This window comes from Camelina sativa, chromosome 9 (genome assembly GCF_030686135.1).
Source record: "Camelina sativa cultivar CO46 ecotype springtype chromosome 9, ASM3068613v1".
Taxonomy (NCBI): Eukaryota; Viridiplantae; Streptophyta; class Magnoliopsida; order Brassicales; family Brassicaceae; genus Camelina; species Camelina sativa.
In genome coordinates this window covers 30,912,072-30,935,384 of record NC_141888.1, presented here as the reverse complement: position 1 = coordinate 30,935,384, position 23,313 = coordinate 30,912,072, and the positions used below count along the sequence as shown (strand labels likewise).

General features: G+C 35.7%; 3 protein-coding genes across 8 annotated transcripts; 2 read left to right on the top strand and 1 right to left on the bottom strand.

The window, feature by feature from the left end:
• The first annotated feature begins 2,861 nt into the window (after positions 1-2,861).
• Positions 2,862-6,046, top strand: LOC104712110 (AP2-like ethylene-responsive transcription factor SMZ). Its single transcript, XM_010428934.3, has 7 exons — positions 2,862-3,439; positions 3,529-3,554; positions 3,950-3,980; positions 4,145-4,232; positions 4,332-4,480; positions 5,341-5,420; positions 5,663-6,046. The coding sequence occupies exons 1-7, from the start codon at positions 3,042-3,044 to the stop codon at positions 5,914-5,916; spliced, it is 1,026 nt and encodes a 341-aa protein (XP_010427236.1). The 5' UTR covers positions 2,862-3,041; the 3' UTR covers positions 5,917-6,046.
• Positions 6,047-6,159: 113 nt separating this feature from the next.
• On the bottom strand, positions 6,160-9,603 carry LOC104712108 (pentatricopeptide repeat-containing protein At3g54980, mitochondrial). 2 transcript variants are annotated; one of them, XM_087467111.1, is made up of 2 exons: positions 6,882-9,603; positions 6,160-6,700 (listed from the first exon to the last, which is right to left on the bottom strand). In XM_087467111.1, exon 1 carries the CDS (start codon positions 9,508-9,510, stop codon positions 6,967-6,969), a length of 2,544 nt encoding a protein of 847 aa, XP_087323237.1. In that variant the 5' UTR covers positions 9,511-9,603; the 3' UTR covers positions 6,160-6,700; positions 6,882-6,966. The 2 variants fall into 2 exon arrangements, with proteins under 2 accessions (XP_087323237.1, XP_087323238.1); XM_087467112.1 differs by having other exon boundaries at positions 6,160-6,690; positions 6,882-9,581.
• Positions 9,604-9,655: 52 nt separating this feature from the next.
• Positions 9,656-11,924, top strand: LOC104712109 (uncharacterized). 5 transcript variants are annotated; one of them, XM_087467114.1, is made up of 8 exons: positions 9,656-9,793; positions 9,867-10,368; positions 10,522-10,643; positions 10,832-10,944; positions 11,019-11,104; positions 11,235-11,380; positions 11,513-11,531; positions 11,641-11,924. In XM_087467114.1, the coding sequence occupies exons 2-8, from the start codon at positions 10,218-10,220 to the stop codon at positions 11,739-11,741; spliced, it is 738 nt and encodes a 245-aa protein (XP_087323240.1). In that variant the 5' UTR covers positions 9,656-9,793; positions 9,867-10,217; the 3' UTR covers positions 11,742-11,924. The 5 variants fall into 5 exon arrangements, 3 of the variants coding, with proteins under 3 accessions (XP_087323240.1, XP_010427235.1, XP_087323239.1); XR_015566893.1 differs by having other exon boundaries at positions 9,662-9,793; positions 10,526-10,643; positions 11,239-11,380; XR_015566894.1 differs by having other exon boundaries at positions 9,662-9,793; positions 11,239-11,380.
• The last annotated feature ends 11,389 nt before the right edge of the window (positions 11,925-23,313 follow it).

Here is a 23,313-nt window from a genome sequence, read left to right as displayed (position 1 = left end):
TCAATGGTTGGTTAAGGATGACATAGCTGATACAATCATTAAAAGAAGTTATAGCAGTCGAATCAAGTATAGGCTTGAGTATAAAATTTTGAAGTGTAGATGACTTCAAAATAAATTATAACAGTGAACTATATAAATGATTAATGTCATCACGTTATTGTGCACTGCAAGTTATAAATAATGTTACAAAAAAAAAGGTTAGGTTTCTTTTACCTATTGGGGAACTACAAGGAATAGAGAGAGATATCTTTAGTCTTACCAAATAAGGAAAGGCCAGATTCCTTAAAAATCTAAATTTCTTAGATAAACTGACGGCTGGGATTTGAGAACCAGACTTATCATCAAATCTATCATATTGTAAAGATTTGGAGTTTGATTAGTGAGAGTGGTTGAATAATATGACAATTGACGTAACGCCACTGTCGTCCGTCTGTCTCCATTAAGGTTTCTCTCTCTCTCTCTCTTATTATTATCACTCTACTGCTCTCAATACATAAAGAAATAGTAGTTGGCATATTGGACCCATCCTTGGTTTGGGCCCTAAACGTGTAAACATCACACCCTCTCTCTCTCTCTTATTCTTTTATTCATTGACCATTACATATATCATTTTTTTTTATTGTATAGTTTATGTTGTGGTCTAGATTATCTTCCTGTTCCTCCAATTATTTGTAATTGAAGATCCATTCCACTACGGAAGAGAGAAACAAAAAAAATAAAAAATCGTGAGGAGGATAGTTAAAATATCTGTAATGATTTATTTGCTTACCATCCATTTTAAAATTCCTTTTCCTATAACTTTTATAGGATTTAACAAAAGAAATTAAATTTACAATAAGAAAGTATCAACTCTTTCTTTAGTGTTTCGTAAGCCTTTCTAAAACACTTGTAGTGATAAAAATATATATCTCTTTCATTATATATATATATATGAAAGAGATATAGTTACCACTATAAAGAGATATGTTCATACAAAGAAATAAGAACAAAGAAATAAGAATACATAATGTTTCAAAATATGACATATGTTGAAATAAACTTATAATGACACGGTAGAGAAGCTCATACACGAAAAGAGATCCACAAACAGTTGGAGAAGATATAAGATGAAATGCAATCGAGTTGTCCTTCATGTAGATCAACCATATAAGCTAAATCTTCAACTCTCACGAAATCTCAATCAAGATTTAGCTTATTTTTTTCCTTTTTTTACCCCAAGGACAACCCTTTTCCATTTAAATGAAATATTACGAAAACTTAGAGAGGCCGGCAGACTAAAAAAAAATAAAGGATTGTCCTGATTCGTTTAATGACGACGCACAGAGAAACAAAATCACATGTGATTGCATTTCACACGTTGAAGATATCTAAGTATACCAAAAAAAATCCCTGACCGTTAGATTGTTTTCATATCTTGGCACGTTTGGAATCACACGAGGGACCTATCAATAATTGTTGTCGCTATATGCCATATGATATTTTATTATTACAACATAAACTTTTTTAAAAAAAGTTCTTGTAGCAAAAAACTAATTAATGTTGATGAATTGTGTTTCATATATTTTTGTAATAAAATAACTGCTTAAATCAGATAATACAATCATTATACTAGTATTTCACTAACACCAACATGTTAAAATAAAATTACAAGTTCAGATGTAGTAATATTGAAAATGATTTTATGATGTTAGTCATATTGTATATACTTCATCATTAGTTTACATTTTTTCCAAATTCAAGTCCAATCATGTATAGATCTTATTAACTATGGAAGAAAGAAAAAACAAGTAATTATCAAAGAATAAGGAAAGTTTCCTAATCAAGAACTAATTTTCTTTATTTGTTGATACTAATAGTATGTCCTAAGCACTAAACAAAGAGGAGGTGGAACAACAACCGCATAATTCATCATGATTCCTCAAAACGTTGTCGTCAAAACTCTATTACCGACTACCAAACATATCTATAACAAACATAGTATCATCGATATACAATACCTGTTATAGCTGTCTATTTATGTTAGTAATTAATGAAAAATTGTACAATTATTAAGATTTGTTAATTCTCAATATTGCTACTAGGAATGTTGAAAATTTCAGATATTGACTTTTTTTATTTCTTTATAATTGACGGAGCTATCTTAATTTCATTGATATTTTGTTTCTCGACTCTACCTATATATCGTCTTTAATAACGTACACTTGTCAATTAATAAGAAAATTATAATCTTATGTATTTAGACAATACTACATTCGAGCATGCATTAACAATGTCTTCGGCAATTAAACTATAAATTATAATGGTTGGATATTTTTTTTTGTTCAGAAAAGTATAGAAACTACTATTTAACCAATCAGAATAAAATACGTTCTTTAAGGTTTGACTTTTGGTTAAATTATTATTAGAAACAACATTTATAAATGTTTTCATAAACTCTTGCTGATGTTATCAATTTTCTTAATCTTGTTGATGACTCCATCAAAAGATGTAAAACTAGATAAATATAATCAAGCACCATGAGGTCTTTTACCTAGTAGAAAGCTAGAAAGATAGTACTGGTGCTTGAAATTAGGTCGAGTTCATTAAAAGGAAGATAAAGTTCATTCAACAGATTATTTTTGTTTTTTACATCGTACTAACGCGTTGTGTTTACGACATCAAAGAAAGTGTAAATAAAACTCATCGTACAACCCTCTCTACGGCTCCCATATTTAATTAACCAAAAGAAAACTAATATATAGGACAAAATAATATTTATTCGATACATCGTCAAGGCAAGTACAATTATATAATTTTAAAAAAAAAAAAAAAAAAAAGTTGAAAAAGGCAAATAAAGGGCAAGTGTATCCAATGCAACCTTCACAATGAACACGTCCCACGTTCTTTTTTCTTCCCTCTTTTAGAAGTCTCTCTCTCTCTCTCTCACATTTTGCCACTTATCTTCTCTCTCTCTCTCTCTCTCTCTCTCTCCCTCTCTATCTCTCTTCTCGCCGGAAAAAAAAAGAAGGACGCTGTTTGTAGCTAGCTACTAAGACTCGATCATGTTGGATCTTAACCTTAAAATATTTTCTTCCTATGATGCGGATCAAGATCGTAAAGTACCATTCATGAACTCAACCACCGGTGAAGAAGAATCTAACTCCTCCTCCACCACAGATTCTGCAGCCGGAGATGCTTTCATCACTTTTGGAATTCTCAAACGTGACGATGACGTCACTCCTCCTCCTCCTAAAGAAACAGGAGATCTCTTTCCAGTGGCTGATGCTCGTCGGAGTATTGAATTCTCAGTCGAGGACAGTCACTGGTTGAATCTGTCTTCTTTACAAAGGAATACACAAAAAGTGTTGAAGAAGAGCAGAAGAGGACCAAGGTCTCGAAGCTCCCAATATCGTGGCGTCACTTTTTACCGTCGCACCGGTCGTTGGGAATCTCATATTTGGTAAACAATAAAAATTAAATTTTGTTTATTTTCATTATTATTGCTATATTTATCTCTAATTTTGGTTTTGGGATTTGATGAATTTGTAGGGATTGTGGAAAGCAAGTTTATTTGGGTAAGTATAGAGCAGACTTTTTTTTTTTAATTATTGTGTCGTGACAATTTTTTTTAGTTACGTGTGTGTATGTCTATTTATAGTCATAAAAAAATGAATCTATCATATTTTTGTGATAAATTTGATTTGTAGATTTTGTCTGACAAAATCTGTTAACAAGTACCGCTAAAAAAGTTTTTTTTTTTTTTTTTTTCCTTTTTTGTCAACTATCTATTTTTTCTTCTTTAAGAGATTTATCTTTTTTATTCTGTAAAAGACAAAACATAATAGACTATTACAGCTCATGACATATGTTTGTTTGATACTTCTCTGTCGTTCACGTTTGATTGAACACATTTTGCTGATTAATGATCTAACTTTTTTTTCCTTTCACTTATTTTTTGTCGTTGTAACAGGCGGATTTGATACTGCCTACGCAGCAGCAAGGTAAAACAAAACTCTATATACATTAGACTTAATTAATTTCGTTACTTTATTCGTCATTTTCATTAGTGTAATTTTGTCAACATATACACATTAGAGTTTGTTGAAGACAATAAAGAAATATGAATTTGACTTATTAATAAGTGAACATATATAATATATACCAGGGCGTACGACCGAGCTGCTATCAAATTCCGTGGTCTCGATGCAGACATCAATTTCGTCGTGGATGATTACAGGCATGACATCGATAAGGTTAAACCATAATTAATACGTTATATATGAAGATGGGTTATTTCTATTTATATTATATGAAAAATGTATGGATCTAACTAATCTATAAATGACGTATAGATGAAGAATTTAAATAAGGTGGAGTTCGTGCAAACACTTAGGCGAGAGAGTGCGAGTTTCGGAAGAGGAAGTTCCAAATACAAAGGCTTGGCTCTTCAGAAATGCACCCAGTTCAAAACTCATGATCAGATTCATCTCTTTCAAAACAGGTACCATTTTATACTCTCTTTAATCCGAATTCTTGATATTTCGTTACACACGTAATCTTACTTATGGGAAATGATCCTTAACAAGTTTAAAGTACGTAGTGATAGTTGTCTGAGTACTTGAATAAAATATATGGTAGAAATATTCATACTTTCTGATATATATGGCCTAATTCTACTATTTACAATCTACCTCATGGAAAATATAGTTCACTTCACCTATATACATTATTGAATTTATGTTTTATTCCATTGATTCATCTAGTGCTTTATACCATTCAAAGCCTAACCTTTACTTTTTGGAAAAAAATAATGTTGTCCTACATAAATTCAAACTTGCTTAGAAAAGTTACAACAAACCTAAGAATATTAATTTCTATATACTGAAAGAGAATTTATAAGAAAGAATATTTTTTTATTCAATTCAATCACATATGACCACATTAATATATGTTTGGTTTAAATATGATTCTTAATTAGAATTACTTAAAATACAATAATTATACAGAAAAAAATAAAATAGTCATACAATGACTCCAAACTAAAATAAATAAAAAAACCTCGAGAAGGTACACATTTTTTCTACCCAAATTTATTTTCGAATTCAATGGTAATTTTCAAAAACTTTTAATATTATCCCCCTCAAATTAATACCAAGCCAAAGTTACTTTTGTTTCGATTATTTTTTACCTTCTTATCTGCAAACTTGATTTTTTTTTTTTTTCGAAGTTGATAGTCAAAAAAGACCATATATATATAGTCCGTTTAAAGAGTTTGGTTTCTTTTATGAACCAAGAGTTAGTGACTTAGTGTAATGTTGTGAGTAACTTGGAAATTGTTATACGTGTGTAAACAAATCACAGAGGATGGGATGCAGCAGCAATAAAATACAATGAGTTGGGAAAGGGAGATGGAGCCATGAAGTTTGGTGCCCATATTAAAGGTAATTGATAAATGTGGGTCACAATGTAAATACATATGTTTATTATAAGACTGGTTCATTAATTGAAGCAAATAGAGTTCACTACCATAAATTTCACATTTACTTTTGATATGATAAAGCAAAAAACCGTAAAATTTTAGCATCCTCTCTTTAAGCTACTAGTTACTTAGTTAGTTATCAACATCGATCTTCAACTTATCCATTAACATTGTCTTTTTTTTTGTTTCTTTTTTCTTTTTTAGGGAATGCTCACAATGATCTTGAACTAAGTCTTGGAATTTCGTCGTCATCTGAAAATATGAAGTTGACAACGGGCGATTACTACAAGGGTATCAATTGGTCCACGATGGGTTTGTTCGGTAAGCAATCATCGATATATTTACCCATGACGACGGCGACCATGAAACCTTTGAAGACAGTTGCAGCATCATCAGGATTCCCTTATATCAGCATGACCACTTCCTCTTCCTCCATGTCCACTTGTTTTGATCCATAGGATCGATCCATCTACTACACTCTTTTTAACTATAATAATTTTTTTTTTCTATCTCATTATATTGTATATCGACCATAAATTTGATTCTTTCCCTAATGAGTGAGAAGTATTGGAAGTGTTTGTTCTCTAACTTCAAGTGAAATTATATACCAAACTTGGTTATTATCATCAAGAAGAATTTGCACATAGACAAAAGATGAAAACGATATTTCTAGTGATGTTGTTTTTCTTGACAAGGTGAACTTTATTCAAAAAAAATATCGTGACTAGCTATTTCGTATTATAACTTAGTTCGCAATACACGTACAAGCAAGCTTTTGATATTAATTTAATCTGCTATGGTTTGCTCAAAAATAGAGCAATTTAGTTCCAGAACCACAAGGTCAATCTTATAGGGGACTAAATCACCAAGCTATAAATTGAAAACCCCAAAACCATTTTTAAAGCTGATCTCAGAAGCAGGCTAGAGAGAGACAGACAAATAGAAAGACTATCCGAATCTTGTAACTTAAACGGTTTAGATAACTAACACCTCGCAGGCTTAGCATTGTCTTTATTCTCACTCATCTCCTCCTATACTTGTGTCAGTTGCAGGTTGATCCTTTCTGGGTTTTGAATCTGGAAGAAGGCTACGCGTTTTCCTGTTCCAGTTCACATCGAGCAGCCTTACTCGAGCAGACAATATGCTAGGAGAATCATATGAAGAGTTTGATAAAAGACTCAAGTCAGTGCACTGGTTCATCACTCGCCAACATTAGATATGCTTCATAAGACCTTCAAAAAACTGCAACCTCGTTTACATGACGAAATAAAGATGCTCAGTATAAGAAAGAATACGTCAGTATTTTATAAAACTGACAAAAACAGAAGGCTCTTCTTAGTTTCTTTACATTAAGTGTTTAAAAGTCTCCCTCTTTCATGAATAACATCCATACTAAAACCGTGCAGATTGAAATAGTGCACACCTTAAGTTGTCAGACTAACGGGTCTCACGGAAAGCCAAAGCTAACTCTAACTCATCAGTCAATAACGTGGCACGGTTTCGCCAGACTACAAACTTGCTGCACGCGTAGGTTGAAATTTTCCGACTTGCCCACTAACTAGAATATCAAATGTAGCACCATCGGGTAGAATACCCTTGTCAAGCATCTCATCGTGAAGTTTAAAAGCCTCATCGAGATTTCCTTCTCTATAGTGTCCTGCAATCACCGTGTTGTAGATAAGAACATTTGGAGTCACATTATTCTTCTTCATCTCCTCAAACATCTTAACCACTTTCACAAACTGTCCCTTCTTGCTAAGACCGTTTACAATGACTGTGTACATGATTTCATCAGGGACAATACCCACCGCCTGCATTTCTGTGTACAAATCAGAGGCGAGGATCAAATCTCCTTCTTTCAACAATCCATCAATCAGTGTTGTATATGTACTAAGATCACATCGTACACCGTCTTTCAACATTTTCTTGTACAAATCAAGCGCAGCTGCCATGTTCCCCAGGTTACGATATCCAGATATCAAGCTGTTGTAAACAGGTTGGCTTGGTCTCAATCCTTCTTCAGTGAGTTCAGAGAAAAGAGCAGATGCGCCTTCCATGTTACTCTTTTTGCAGAACCCATCGATAAGAGCACCATAAGCTGTGATATCGAGTTTAACACCTTTGTTCTTCATTTCGTCTCTCATTTCCAATGCTTGATCCATTCTGTTATTTTTGCATAACCCATTCATCAAGATGGTATAAGTAACGACGTCTGGAGAAACACCATTGCCACACATCTCCTTGTAAGCTGCAACCGCAGAATCCATTTCACCCTCTTTGATTAATCCATCTATAATGCTGTTGTAACTCATGCAACTAACACAAAACCGTTTTTCTTCGATCATATTTGCCAACACTTCTCTTGCTTTGGATGTCTGACCAACTTTGCACAAACCACTGATAATTGTTTGGCATACGACCCCGTTGACTTCATTACTGGAAGAAGTCATTTGATTGATGATTTCCAAAGCGTTCTCTTCATCATGATTCTTGAAACATCCATCAATCAGAATGGAATACGTGTAGTTATTCGGCTTTAGACCCTTTTCCAGCATATTTGAAAAAACAGTACGAGCCAAGTCCATGTCTTTTTTTCTGCAATGGGCAAGCATCACGTTATTGTAAGAAACTACATCTGGTTCAAGACCTCTAGTTTCCATCTTCCTCAATAACTCTGTGGCTTTGTCTATCTTACCTTGCTTGCATAACCAAGATAATATACTGTTACATATGAACACATTTGCAAGACCGGTTTCAAAAGACTCGTCAAAGAGTTTCAGTGCCTCTTCCTCTTTCTGGCCTTTCAAACACCCATGGATTATCGCGTGGACATGAAAGACAGAAGGAGTAAGACCTAGACCTTCCATTTTCTTGTAAAACTCAACCGCCTTTTCCATTTCCCCGTTCTTACTACACCACTCTATCAGAACCGAAAACGTAACCATGTTTGGAGAGGGGCCTTCCTTTTCCATCTGATGAAACAATTCCAAAGCACTACACGAGTCATTGATCTTGCAGTACCCCGTGATCAGACTCGTTGCAGCAACTACATTCATCGGTATCCCATCACTCACCATCTCATCCTTAATTCTAACTGCCTCCTTCATGTTACCTTGCTTCACGGAAGCCACAATCACAGAAGTATACGTTTGCTGCGAAGGGACACACAACGTTTTCTCCTTCATCTCCCTCAATAAACTCTTAGCCATATCCAAATTGAGCGTCTTGCAACAAGCCTGAACAGCAAGACTATACAGTAAATCATCCGGTTCTGCTCCTCTCTCGATAGCTCTACTAAAAGCCTCCAAAGCTTCCTCAGGCTTCTCTTCTCTCAAACTAGCTCGCATTAACAACTGCGTTGTGCAATTATCACCGTCAACACCAACGGCAACCATTCTACTATAGAGTTCCTTAGCTTCAGCTATCGAATTCCTTTGAACTAAAGCACTCAAGGTCCTATTCACATATGGAACAAATGGAATCACACCTAGTTCTAACATCTGATTGAGTATATCAACCGCATAATCCGTTCGCCTCTTCTCGGAATAAGCATTCAACAAGTAATTAAAAGCTCGTGAATTGACTTCAAAGCCAAATAATTTCGCGGAATCCACCAAACTAGTGAACGAAACACTTGGCATTGGAGTTGGATTGCTCGTGGAAACGTACCGTATGAGCAAATCGCTTGCGCGTCCGTAGGTATCAGGAGAACTAACCAGAATATGAATGAGTAGCCAGAAGAGGTCACCATCTTCAAAGCTTCCACGCCATGGTCTAGCCCAATTGTAGAACTGAAGAGCAGATTCTGGGTCGTTCCTGCGATTGAGAAGAACTTCGATTACAGATGCATCGTCCTTCAGTTCAAGCTTAGCAGGAGAAAGACTCGCTTCGGTGATAACTGGAGTGGATCCGTAAACTAGTCTCTGCTCTTCTTGACTTGGATTCTCAGATTCTTTGGGAAACTGAGACAGTGAACAAAAGGGTTTAGTGTTTATCAAGCAACGAAGACGAAGCCGTGAAGAGATTTTTCTAAAAACCAATAAAGATCTCATCTTTCTTTTTGGGTTCTCTAAACTAGGATCGTCAGCAGAGAAAAGAGAAGACTTTGAGAATCAGAGAGATCGGAAAAAAAAAGCTTAAACCCTAATTCATATACTAAACGGCGTCGTTTAGAAGTCTTTCCTTATTTACAAAAAAAAAAAAACCTTCTCTTTCCCCAGAGCACAAGGAAGAGGAGAGAAGCAAAGCAAAATATGTCGAATTGCAGATTTCTCTACCATAACGGTGTCGTTTTGGAAGCTCCCCCAGTCACCACCTTCCTTGAATCGCACACGGGTACGCAATCAAAACTACATAGACTGTGAAAGTTTCAATTTTTTTTTTTTTTTTTGAGAAATATTATTTACAGGTGCTTATACAACGACGAGAACGATTAACAATGGAACTAGTTTATTGTTCTGGGAGAGACATATGAAGAGACTCTCTAACTCGATTCGTATCCTTTTGAATTCAAAGCCCGATCTTTTGTTCAGTTCTTCTGGGGCCTCCTCCGCCTCATCACCGCGGATTTGGATGAATCATCATCATCATCATCAACCAGTTCCTTATTCGAGTATTTACGATCTAGTCAATGGTTCGATGAGCGAGGCCCTGAAGTCTGTTGTGGTCAATGAAAGTGGAAGAAGTAGTTATGGAGGAGAAGAATTAGCAGTAACTGTTCTTGTCAGTGGTAATGTGGAGAAATTGAATAGGTTAGAAGATGATGATGAGGAGAGAAAGGTTCTGGATTTACTCCATGTTTCGTTGCATATTGGTGCATACTCTTCAGGTGTTGGAGAAAACGCGGCGAGTTTGGCTTTGGTTGGTCGTGGTCGAGATGTTGCTGCTGCTAAATACTCAGACTGGGTTAGGTATTGTGTGCTTGTTGCTCATTTTTAACACGATTCTTGATTTTTTTTCCTTTTTAGCTTGTGTTGGATTACTTTGAATTTTGTTGTTGTTGTTGTTGTTGTTGTTGTTGTTGTTTCTTCTTTCGTAATTTCGGTATGTGATTTGTGATTTAGGCAGGCTGAGGAAGCCTCTGGAGAAGTTTAGACCTCTTTCGACCACTGAACTTCTTTTGTCAAACGATGGTGATCATTTGCTTGAGGGCTGCGTCACCAACTTCTTCGTAGTCTGCCGCAGGGTACTAACAAATTTTGTTCCCCTTGATATTTTCGTTCAAGCACCAATGTGATTATATGATGTTTATTTGTCTCTGTTTAAATGAGTATCACAATTGTGAAAACAAGAACCTTCTACGTGCATTTTAGATGTTTGAATTTGTTTTTGTTTGTTTGCCACTGCATGATTTACGGTTGGATCTCATTCTAGGTGAAGAAGTCATCTGAGAATCTCTACGGCGGGAGTTTGAGCGAGTTTGAAGTGCAGACCGCACCTATAACTGATGGTGTGCTTCCAGGAGTTATAAGAGACCTTGTCATCGAGTAAGAAATTTTCTAAAGAGTGTGTTGATTAGAGTAGTCTCTGTTTATGGCCTGACCAATGCTTTTCTTGACAGAGTGTGTTTAAGCAAGGGGATTCCATACCGCGAGAGAGCACCCTCGTGGTCTGACCGTGAGCTTTGGGAAGAAGCCTTCATTACAAGTAGATGTTTTCATATCCAAAAATCTGTTTTGTATTTTCTCGCATACACACGTTTTGGCCCAACACACTTTTTTTATATGTTGTGTGGTGTTTGTATATTTTAACATCCCAAGAACTCTTTTGGATTCAGGTAGTCTGAGGATTTTGCAGCATGTAGGAACGATTAAAGTACCAGTTGGTTCATTGGAAGCATTGGCTTGTAACAAACCTGAGGAGATTCAGTGGAAGGAGAAAAAGTTTAAAGAAGGACCTGGGATGATCACTGAAGTAATCCAGGTAAAGCTTGTTTCGTTGATTACCCTTAGTTAAAAGCATAGGTTTAGTCCAGTTTTGTCCAACTGTCTTTTGAGTGGATCAAAGATAAAAGAAATCACTCAAAAATGCGATAATATTTTGTTGTTGGAACAGAAAGCGATAATGGAGAGAGGTATTGAAGAAGAGTTCCCGTTGAAGGCTTTTTAGTGCTCTTCACATGATCTTGCCAAATCATAACTTGTTATTCACAGTGCTCTCGTCGACCCTTTTAATATGTGTAGTTGACATACAAGTTTATTGGTTGGTTGCCACCACGAGAAGAAGAATGGAAAGAGACGAAGAGACGGAAAGAGATTGGTTGCCACCACGAGAGGCCGCCTGACTATCACAAACTTAGTCCACCACAAACAAACGCTAGCTGGTCTTATGAGGCTGAAAATTTGCAATATGAGAGAGAGCTATAACTACTGTCATTTCCAAAAGCATGGGTATATGACTTATGGTGATAGATGACTCTTCTAGATATGAAATTCACGAAAGATACGCACGTTCAACTTTCAGATCATACGATGGACTCATTTAAAATAAAGTAAAAAACATCCAAAGTACAAGAGATAATACACAACATTTTATAAATGTATATTGTTGTTTATATTATAATTTTTTTAAAGAAAAATACACATTATTTTGAAAAAAAACCAAACACATATTGAGGGATAATTAAAAGAACCAATGCTCAACATAAACAACTACTATAAACTTGACGACAAAAAAAAAAAAAAAAAACTACTATAATAAACTCGTAGTTGTTTATACTCGTTATCACTTATCAGTCGTCAAAAGTCGATTGAAAATAGCTTTAGGAAATCGCTATCTAATTTTTTTTTTTTTTTTTGGTAAGAATCGCTATCTAATTCTTAATGAGAGTGTTGGGTTTCTCAAGAGTCAAGTCAAAGATGGGTGTGGTATGTTTTTTTTTTTTTTTTGAATTTTGATAAAGGATTTTCTTAATACAAAAAAAGAGAAAAGGTTTTCTTAATACAATACTTATACATGAACCTGATCTAGCTGAATGTGGCATGTTAGAAATTGCCGCTTCCAACGTAAAGTCGTTTCTCATAGTAGTTTTTAGATGGAAAAAATATATGCAACTGATAAGCCCCATTTCGTATATACAAGAAGGAAGAAGAGTGAGGAGACAACACGTGCGACTTGAAGAAGCACGTGCAGAAGAAAAAGATCAATTGTATATAGTTTTGATTCATTCTGTTTTAGATCTTTTATGCATTGTTTGTTAGAAAGAGTGACGTATGTGTTGCTTTGAACTGAGTTGATGAATCGGTGATGTGCCGGTGACTCGTTCTGTTACAACGGTGTATCGGAAAGTGATAGTAATAAAGTTTGCGTACTTTCTTCTATCAATTGGTGCGTTTGTGATCTAAATCGGAGCTATCGCGAAGTTTGGCGAAATTGAAATGGGAATGGAGAAATCGTTAACACCGATTAAGGAATCCGCGACGGCGGAGCAAGTGGAAGCGTCGGCGATGGAGTGTTATAAGAGATTGGCTGATATGGCGTCGATGGTTCGTCGTGCGGAGTCGCGATTGGATTCAAGAATCGATACGCATGATCAACAATTCGCGGAGATTAAGCAGCGATTGGACTTTCTGATAAGCAACCTCCCTGGGAAAGCTACGGTTCACGAGATTGGTGGCACGAGTCAAGTTACGACGTCGGAATCGCAAGATCATACCAATCAGGTACCACGCTCTATCTTGGAACCTTGCCATAGTGATATTAGGCCTGGGATTAGAGAAAATCTTCTCCGAAATGTAGAGATGGCTGTGTTTGACGGTGAAGGGACCTATGGTTGGATTGCAACCGTGGAGAGATTTTTTAGAACTGGTGGTTACTCTGAGGCTGAGAAATTGGCGCTAGTAGCAGTGAGTTTACGCGGGGAAGCTCTGAGTTGGTATAATTGGGAGATGAACAGAAGAGATTTTGCAAATTGGGACCAGTTTAAAAAAAGTTTGTTACTACGCTTTGGTAATTTGAAGTTGCGAGGTCCAAGCCAGAGCCTATTTTGCATCAAGCAGACAGGTATCATCGCAGACTATGTCCAACGTATTGAGGATTTATCATCTCAAGTTACGGGGTTAGATTATCAGAAGTTAGAAGGAATTTTTTTAAATGGATTAACCTTGGAGATGCAAGAGTTGGTGCATATGCAAAAACCGAGAGACTTACCAGAGATGATCGCAGAAGCCAGGGCAATGGAAACGAGCATCATACGCAGAGTAGTACAGAAGGAGTTGATGTTATCTAATAAAGAAAATAAGGATCCACTGGGGGTTTCTCACACCAACAACTATCAACACAATAATACATGGAAGATGAAAGCTATAACAACAGACCCTAGTTATGCAAATGGTCAACATACAACTACTGTCATTTCCAAAAGCATGGGTATATGACTTATGGTGATAGATGACTCTTCTAGATATGAAATTCACGAAAGATACGCACGTTCAACTTTCAGATCATACGATGGACTCATTTAAAATAAAGTAAAAAACATCCAAAGTACAAGAGATAATACACAACATTTTATAAATGTATATTGTTGTTTATATTATAATTTTTTTAAAGAAAAATACACATTATTTTGAAAAAAAACCAAACACATATTGAGGGATAATTAAAAGAACCAATGGTCAACATAAACAACTACTATAAACTTGACGACAAAAAAAAAAAAAAAACTACTATAATAAACTCGTAGTTGTTTATACTCGTTATCACTTATCAGTCGTCAAAAGTCGATTGAAAATAGCTTTAGGAAATCGCTATCTAATTTTTTTTTTTTTTTTGGTAAGAATCGCTATCTAATTCTTAATGAGAGTGTTGGGTTTCTCAAGAGTCAAGTCAAAGATGGGTGTGGTATGTTTTTTTTTTTTTTTTGAATTTTGATAAAGGATTTTCTTAATACAAAAAAAGAGAAAAGGTTTTCTTAATACAATACTTATACATGAACCTGATCTAGCTGAATGTGGCATGTTAGAAATTGCCGCTTCCAACGTAAAGTCGTTTCTCATAGTAGTTTTTAGATGGAAAAAATATATGCAACTGATAAGCCCCATTTCGTATATACAAGAAGGAAGAAGAGTGAGGAGACAACACGTGCGACTTGAAGAAGCACGTGCAGAAGAAAAAGATCAATTGTATATAGTTTTCATTCATTCTGTTTTAGATCTTTTATGCATTGTTTGTTAGAAAGAGTGACGTATGTGTTGCTTTGAACTGAGTTGATGAATCGGTGATGTGCCGGTGACTCGTTCTGTTACAACGGTGTATCGGAAAGTGATAGTAATAAAGTTTGCGTACTTTCTTCTATCAATTGGTGCGTTTGTGATCTAGATCGGAGCTATCGCGAAGTTTGGCGAAATTGAAATGGGAATGGAGAAATCGTTAACACCGATTAAGGAATCCGCGACGGCGGAGCAAGTGGAAGCGTCGGCGATGGAGTGTTATAAGAGATTGGCTGATATGGCGTCGATGGTTCGTCGTGCGGAGTCGCGATTGGATTCAAGAATCGATACGCATGATCAACAATTCGCGGAGATTAAGCAGCGATTGGACTTTCTGATAAGCAACCTCCCTGGGAAAGCTACGGTTCACGAGATTGGTGGCACGAGTCAAGTTACGACGTCGGAATCGCAAGATCATACCAATCAGGTACCACGCTCTATCTTGGAACCTTGCCATAGTGATATTAGGCCTGGGATTAGAGAAAATCTTCTCCGAAATGTAGAGATGGCTGTGTTTGACGGTGAAGGGACCTATGGTTGGATTGCAACGTGGAGAGATTTTTTAGAACTGGTGGTTACTCTGAGGCTGAGAAATTGGCGCTAGTAGCAGTGAGTTTACGCGGGGAAGCTCTGAGTTGGTATAATTGGGAGATGAACAGAAGAGATTTTGCAAATTGGGACCAGTTTAAAAAAAGTTTGTTACTACGCTTTGGTAATTTGAAGTTGCGAGGTCCAAGCCAGAGCCTATTTTGCATCAAGCAGACAGGTTTCATCACAGACTATGTCCAACGTATTGAGGATTTATCATCTCAAGTTACGGGGTTAGATGATCAGAAGTTAGAAGGAATTTTTTTAAATGGATTAACCTTGGAGATGCAAGAGTTGGTGCATATGCAAAAACCGAGAGACTTACCAGAGATGATCGCAAAAGCCAGGGCAATGGAAACGAGCATCATACGCAGAGTAGTACAGAAGGAGTTGATGTTATCTAATAAAGAAAATAAGGATCCACTGGGGGTTTCTCACACCAACAACTATCAACACAATAATACATGGAAGATGAAAGCTATAACAACAGACGCTAGTTATGCAAATGAAAAGCGAGTTGTTAGAGGGGATCAACGGCCACGAAAGCATAACACCAAGGAGGAATTAGATGAGAAGAGGAAGAAAGGCATTTGTTTCAAGTGCGACGGGCCATGGTCTACAGAACATAAGTGTCCTAACAAAGAACTCAGAATTTTAACGGTGTTTAATGGGTATGAGGTAGAGTTATTGGAGGGGAATGATGAACAGCCAGAAATAACAGAACCAGTGGGAGAATGCATGTCGTTATCATTCAACTCGTTCAGGGGTTTACCCTCTACAAATACTACCAAAGTACGAGGATCAGTGGGAAAGTCAGGAGTGATAATCATGCTGGACAGTGGAGCCACACACAATTTTATTTCCCCAGAAGCGGTGAAGAAGTTGAAACTTAAGTGCAGAGAGGATCCAAATTTGTCAGTCCTATTAGGATCAGGCATTACAGTTCAGGGCATTGGAGTGTGTGAACAAGTTACTTTTTCAGCACAAAATCTGGAATTCACAACAGACTTTGTGGTGTTAGAACTTGGACCGATTGACATCATATTAGGAGTGTATTGGTTACGCACCTTGGGAGATTGTCGTGTGAACTGGGAAAAGAACGAAATGTCATTCTTACATAAGGGTCAGATGGTTATGTTGAAGGGTGAACCTGATCTCTACTTGTCTAAGAGGTCTCTCAAATCACTATCTAGTGGAGTTACTTTTAGTAAGAAAGGCGTACAGATGGAGCTGTGTAGTCAACAGTCGACTCAGTTGGTAGCACAACCTACAGATGTTCAAATTCAGTCAGTATTAGCCAAGTTTGACAAAGTGTTTGAGATCCCTACTGACTTACCACCAATACGTGGTAATGAGCATTGGATTAACTTGTTGGCGGGAAACAATGCAATCAGCGTAAGACCGTATCGATACCCTCACGCACAAAAGGAAATCATGGAGAAGATGGTTAAGGAGATGTTGGAGTCTGGGATAATAAGGCCAAGTCAAAGTCCTTTCTCGAGCCCAGTATTACTAGTGAAGAAGAAGGATAATAGTTGGAGGTTTTGTGTAGACTATAGAGCATTGAACCGTGTAACTGTTCCTGACAAGTTCCCTATTCCAATGATAGATCAGTTGCTGGATGAGCTTAATGGTGCAGTGATATTCTCCAAATTGGATATGCGAGCAGGGTACCACCAAATAAGGATGAAGGAGACCGACGTACCAAAAACAGCTTTCAGAACACATGACGGCCATTATGAGTTCTTGGTAATGCCGTTTGGTTTAACAAACGCCCCAGCCACTTTTCAAGCGTTAATGAACACCTTGTTTCGACCTTACCTACGGAAGTTTATACTGGTCTTCTTTGATGATATTTTGGTGTACAGTACCAGTTTGAAGGAGCATCTGGAACACTTGTTGGTTGTTATGAGAATTTTAGAAGCTAATCAACTGTTTGCCAACAGAAAGAAGTGCTTATTTGGTCAACCGCAAGTAGAATATCTGGGACACATCATTTCAAACAAAGGAGTGTCAACTGATCCAGCAAAGACACTAGCTATGACACAATGGCCTACACCTAAATCAGTGAAGGAGTTAAGAGGATTTTTGGGTCTTACTGGCTATTATAGAAGATTTATTAAGGGATATGGTGTTTTGGCAAGACCGCTAACTGATCTATTGAGAAAAGACAGTTTTGAGTGGACTTTAGACACACAAATGGCGTTTGATCAGTTGAAGAAAGCCATGTCTACTGCTCCGGTCTTGTCCCTCCCAGATTTCGAGGAAGTATTTGTAGTGGAAGCAGATGCATCAGGCTTCGGGTTAGGAGCTGTATTGATGCAGAAGAAGCAACCGATTGCTTACTTTAGCCATGGGTTGTCAGCCAAAGAACAGCTCAAGCCGGTTTACGAACGCGAGTTAATGGCGATTGTACTGTCTATACAAAAGTGGAAACATTATCTTTTTGGTAGACACTTTATGGTCCATACAGATCAGAAGAGCCTTAAGTTCCTTTTAGATCAGCGAGAGGCAACAATGGACTATCATAAATGGTTGGTTAAACTGCTGAATTACGACTTTGAGATGATATACAAACCAGGCGTAGAGAACAAAGCTGCTGATGGGTTATCACGAATGGTTCAGGCGGAAGGAACTTTACAGTCCCATGTACTAATGGCATTCACGGTCCCTACTGTCTTACAAGTACATGACATTTATGAAGAAATAGAGAAGGATACGCAGCTACAGGCCTTAATTCAATCATGTTTACAAGGCCAATGTTCACAGAAGAAGTTGTCGGTTAGAGATGGGAGATTGTGGCGCAAGAACAGGCTTGTTATCCCTAAGTCATCAAAGTATATTCAGTTGATTATGGAGGAATATCATAATAGTGTGATGGGAGGCCACTCAGGAGTTCTGAAAACAGTCAAGCGTATACAACAGTCGTTTCATTGGGAGGGTATGCTGAAAGATGTACAGCGTTTTGTAGCAGAATGCGATATATGTCAGAGACACAAGTACTCTACCCTCTCTCCAGCAGGGTTGCTACAACCGTTACCAGTACCACGACAAGTTTGGGAAGATATTACGATGGACTTTGTTGAAGGATTACCAACATCTCATGGGAAGAATGTCATATTGGTGATAGTGGACCGCCTTAGTAAATATGGCCATTTCATAGGTCTCAAGCATCCATTCACTGCATATGACGTTGCGCGAATTTTCATAGCTGAGGTGGTCAAGTTACATGGATATCCAGCCTCAATAATTTCAGATCGAGGCAATACATTCCTGAGTGCATTTTGGAAAGAGTGTTTTAAGCTGGCTGGTACCAAATTGAAGTATAGCACCGCTTTCCACCCTCAAACTGACGGTCAGACTGAGGTACTCAACCGATGCCTTGAAACTTATCTTCGATGCTTTGCATCTGCACATCCGAAGACTTGGCAACAGTTCTTACCTTGGGCTGAACTATGGTATAACACTTCTTATCATACTTCTCTGAAGACGACCCCTTTTAGAGTGTTATACGGTCGTGATCCTCCAGCTATCATGCGTTTTGAAGAACACTCAACTAAAGTGTTGGAGTTAGAGACAATGATGAAAGAGAGAGATCGTATGCTCAACAACTTATGAAGAACAATGCAGATAAACATCGACGGGATGTAGAACATGAAGTTGGTAGTTGGGTTTTCTTGAAGTTACGGCCATATAGGCAGCAGTCGGTGGCTAAACGAGCGTGTCAGAAGTTGGCAGCAAAATATTTTGGGCCGTTTGAAGTTATGGAGCGTATTGGTAAAGCAGCGTACCGCTTGAAATTACCTGACGGATCTAAAATCTACCCGGTGTTTCATGTTTCTCAGATTAAACGAGTGTTGGGAGAACAGAAGCAAGTTATTCCATTGCCTGATATGTTTAATGAAGATAGCGAGTTGATCATCGAACCGGAAAGCTTGTTAGAAACTCGGTACAATGATGATGGTGTGTTGGAAGTGTTGGTGCATTGGAAGGGTCTTCCGGATCATGAAAACACTTGGGAGAACGCGAAGGAAGTACAGAGACAATTTCCAGATGTAGCGCTTGAGGACAAGCTTCGTTTCGAAGGGGGGCTATTGATAAGCCCCATTTCGTATATACAAGAAGGAAGAAGAGTGAGGAGACAACACGTGCGACTTGAAGAAGCACGTGCAGAAGAAAAATATCAATTGTATATAGTTTTGATTCATTCTGTTTTAGATCTTTTATGCATTGTTTGTTAGAAAGAGTGACGTATGTGTTGCTTTGAACTGAGTTGATGAATCGGTGATGTGCCGGTGACTCGTTCTGTTATAACGGTGTATCGGAAAGTGATAGTAATAAAGTTTGCGTACTTTCTTCTATCAGCAACATAGTATCAATATATCATAAATGAAGCTGCAGTTCATATGTCGATAACTTTAGCAATAAATGTACTTTAGCAATAAACGTACGGTGTACCCAAACATAACAATTTTAGGGGTGGGCAAAGTATTTTTAGATTTGCTTTGATCCATGATTTAATTCTATTCGATTTGAAACAGAGTTTGATCCGTTCTTTAATTCGATTTGTAAAATCCGGACATCCGTAATTTCACGAAGTAAAATCAAATACTGAAAATTGATACTCGCAAATGAAGACCAAATCCCAAATAGTACACTTTGTTCCGGTATACATATGTATATGTATATTATTCATTACATATATAAATTATAATTTTACTATTTTATATGTGTTTTATAATTTTCTAATCATTAAAGTAATCATTTAAAATAATTAAAGAAAAATATATAATTTTGTGTATAGTATATTACTATTTTGGATTATTTTTTTTATTTTTAAAAAATATTTTTTATTTATATATTTAATTTTCAAAGAATATCCGGATACTTACGAATCGAACAAAAATCAAAAAACCTTTTATTCGGACAAAGCGAAGCTGATTACAAACACCATCTAACCTTCCACATATATTCGCTATGTTCAAGAAATGATGTTTTAAAAAAGAGAATTATTTAGAAATATCCTTTTTGGGATACCCTTTTCATTCATTACTTATTGAAGTTTCACTTAAGGAAAAATAAAAGATTAATTACTCAACTCAACTTAAAAGTTTTGATCTAAAGCGAAGACATTGTAAGGATCACATTTTTTTGGGAAAACTATAAAAAATAATCGTAAAAAATAATTTTTCTAAAAAACACAAAATCAATGGTCACAAAATATAGAAAAATGATATGTAAGCCGTTACAAAAAAGTAACATGTGATTTGTATAACATATCTCAGAATGCATATTATCAACCGAAGCTACAATTCTATAACATGATATATATATATATATATATATATATATATATATATATATATATATAACAGGTTTGAGATTTTATCAATTTTATCAAATGCTTTTAACCAAAAACATTGGCAGAAACAACATATTAAAGTATACCATATTTTTTTGAGAAGACGAAGCTGAGATTGCATCACAAAATTAACATATGAAAATAACATATGAGGGTTTTAGACAAATATGTAACTTGGATTAGTGAACGAATATTCTTTATCGGGTTTAGTTGTTTCACCATTTAAGCATTCTTGACTTAGTCGGAGATTCTATTATGGTAGGTGATGCACTTGGACAACTCCGTTGTAGCGACGTAGCACTAAAAATGATCATGAAACTTTGTATACTTGCATTTAATGTGGAATATCGATATATTTAAATGATTTCTATAATTAGGTCAACGATCGACATTCGACGTTATAAATTTTAAAAAAATGTTTTCATGGGATATGAATATGGAATGGACTATTCTAAAGAGGTTCTTAAGTCATTTTTTGTTACTACCTGATATATTGTTGATTTGCCAGAAAACATTATTGCGACACTAGACAATATATATTATATACTCCTTCTGTTTCATATTAAGTGTCATTTTAGAATTTCTCACACATATTAAGAAAATCATTAAATTTTCTATTTTACCCTTTAATAATATATTCTACAATTTTTTCTATTGGTTAATACATTAAATTAATAGGAATAAAATTGGAAAATTTACCAAACATCTACATTGGAAATACAAAGTGACATTTATTTTGGAACAAAATTTCTAGCCTAAACTGACACTTAATATGAAACGGAGGGAGTATAGATTAGTAAAATAAATATGGCTTTTATATGGATTTATCTTTTAAACTTCAAATGACTAATTATATTTATATTCAATGATTTTTATTCTTAAAATTTTTAACAAAGAAACATTATCCTCAACAATATATATGTTGTATGTCACTTCCTTCGTAAAATAAATTTAGTGTTTATATAGATTTATACTCAAAAGTTTGAATAAATATATTTGAATTCAAGAATATATATTAATAAAAAATATTTTAAACTAAAATTCGTGGGTACAAGTTCTAGTACCACACTACCACTTATAAAATAATGTATTATAAAGCTAAATAAGAAAAGAAAAAAAAAAGGAGAAAGAAAGAAAGAAAAAGTGTCGATAAGTTTAGGCGTTAGCAATAAATGAAATTGAAATTTAGCAATAACTAGGATTGAAAAATTATCACACGTACCCCAAAGGCCCAAACATAACATATGACGTACGTTGGAGAAAGATTGTTCATGAGATGCATCATATCATAATTGCAGTTGCATGTGAGGACTGAGGAAGTCCATATATCATAATTGGGGTTTTGCATTGATCATCACTTATATTTAAAGATAACTAGTAGTAATGAATATCAAAAATATTATAAAGCTTTAGAAAGAAAAAAGAAGGAGAAAGAAAGAGAAAAAAAGTGGGGAGAGATGATGAATTGATGATGAAGAGTCGTTTCCCGCATTCTTTCGACACCTTTGTTATTTTCTTTTCTTTTTTAATTGTCCTTCCTTTTGTTTCATCCATCTTCGACGACCATAGGTTAACAAATAATGACTGGCTTTCACCCTCGAGCAACCGAACAATCGTCTCTCCTAATAAAGTTTTCGAAATTGGTTTCTTTAAACTCGCCTCTAAAAATGGTGATGGTGGTGGTCGCTGGTACCTCGGGATGTGGTACAAAGCAATCTCGAGGAGAGATTACTTGTGGGTGGCTACAAAATATTAGAATACAAAATCCGTTTTTTTTCAGAACAGTAGAAGATGATTTCTAAAATTTTTATATCAAATTTTATCCATAAAAAAGTAACTTATACATTTTTTTTTATTTTTTGTAAAAAATTATATAACCTCTGTTATTGTATATCTACTTATTCTTCTATATTTCATATTTTACAACTTGTTAAATTTAGGTTTATTAATTTGTATGGGTATTTTAGGTAAAAATGTGTACATGGACAAAAAATTTTTAGTGATCCTTTATTTCCAATTTTCCCCTAAAATATTTGAGTTTGTTGATTGGTTGGTCATAAACCCTTTTTTTTTTGCAAATATAATTGTGAACATGAAACATGAACGTGAATATAAAACACATGAACAAGAAGACGTGAACATGTTCTCTCCACACAGGAGAAGGGCATCCAAGGTTCTCTCTATGCTGGAGAAGGTTGGACACAAAGTTATCTCCCCAAGGAAGGAAGGTGGAGGAGGTTGTACGCAAGGTTATCTCCTAAAGGGAGGAAGGCGGAGCCAAAGTTCTCTCCATGGTAGAGAAGGTTAGACGCAAGATTTTCTGCATAAGGGATGAGGGCAGAGCAGAGGTTTTCTCCATGGTGGTGATACATTATTGTGATGATACAACACTGATTAGTATATTATGTAATATATTTTTTGAGCCAATAATTTTAGTAGTTAAAAAACTATGCAGAAGTGAAAGTAAAATAGTTGGTTTAATGTGTTCATATAGACATTTTCGAGATGGTGATAAAATATATATTTGTAACATAGAGTATATTTAGGTGTAAAAAACACACTTTTAGTAATAACATACATAAAAGATTTGTAAATAGATATAAATCAGTGTATTATAACAAAAAATAAAATTTATAAATAACGTACAACAAATTTTAATATAATTTATAAAACTTTAAACCCGCATATTGGACAGG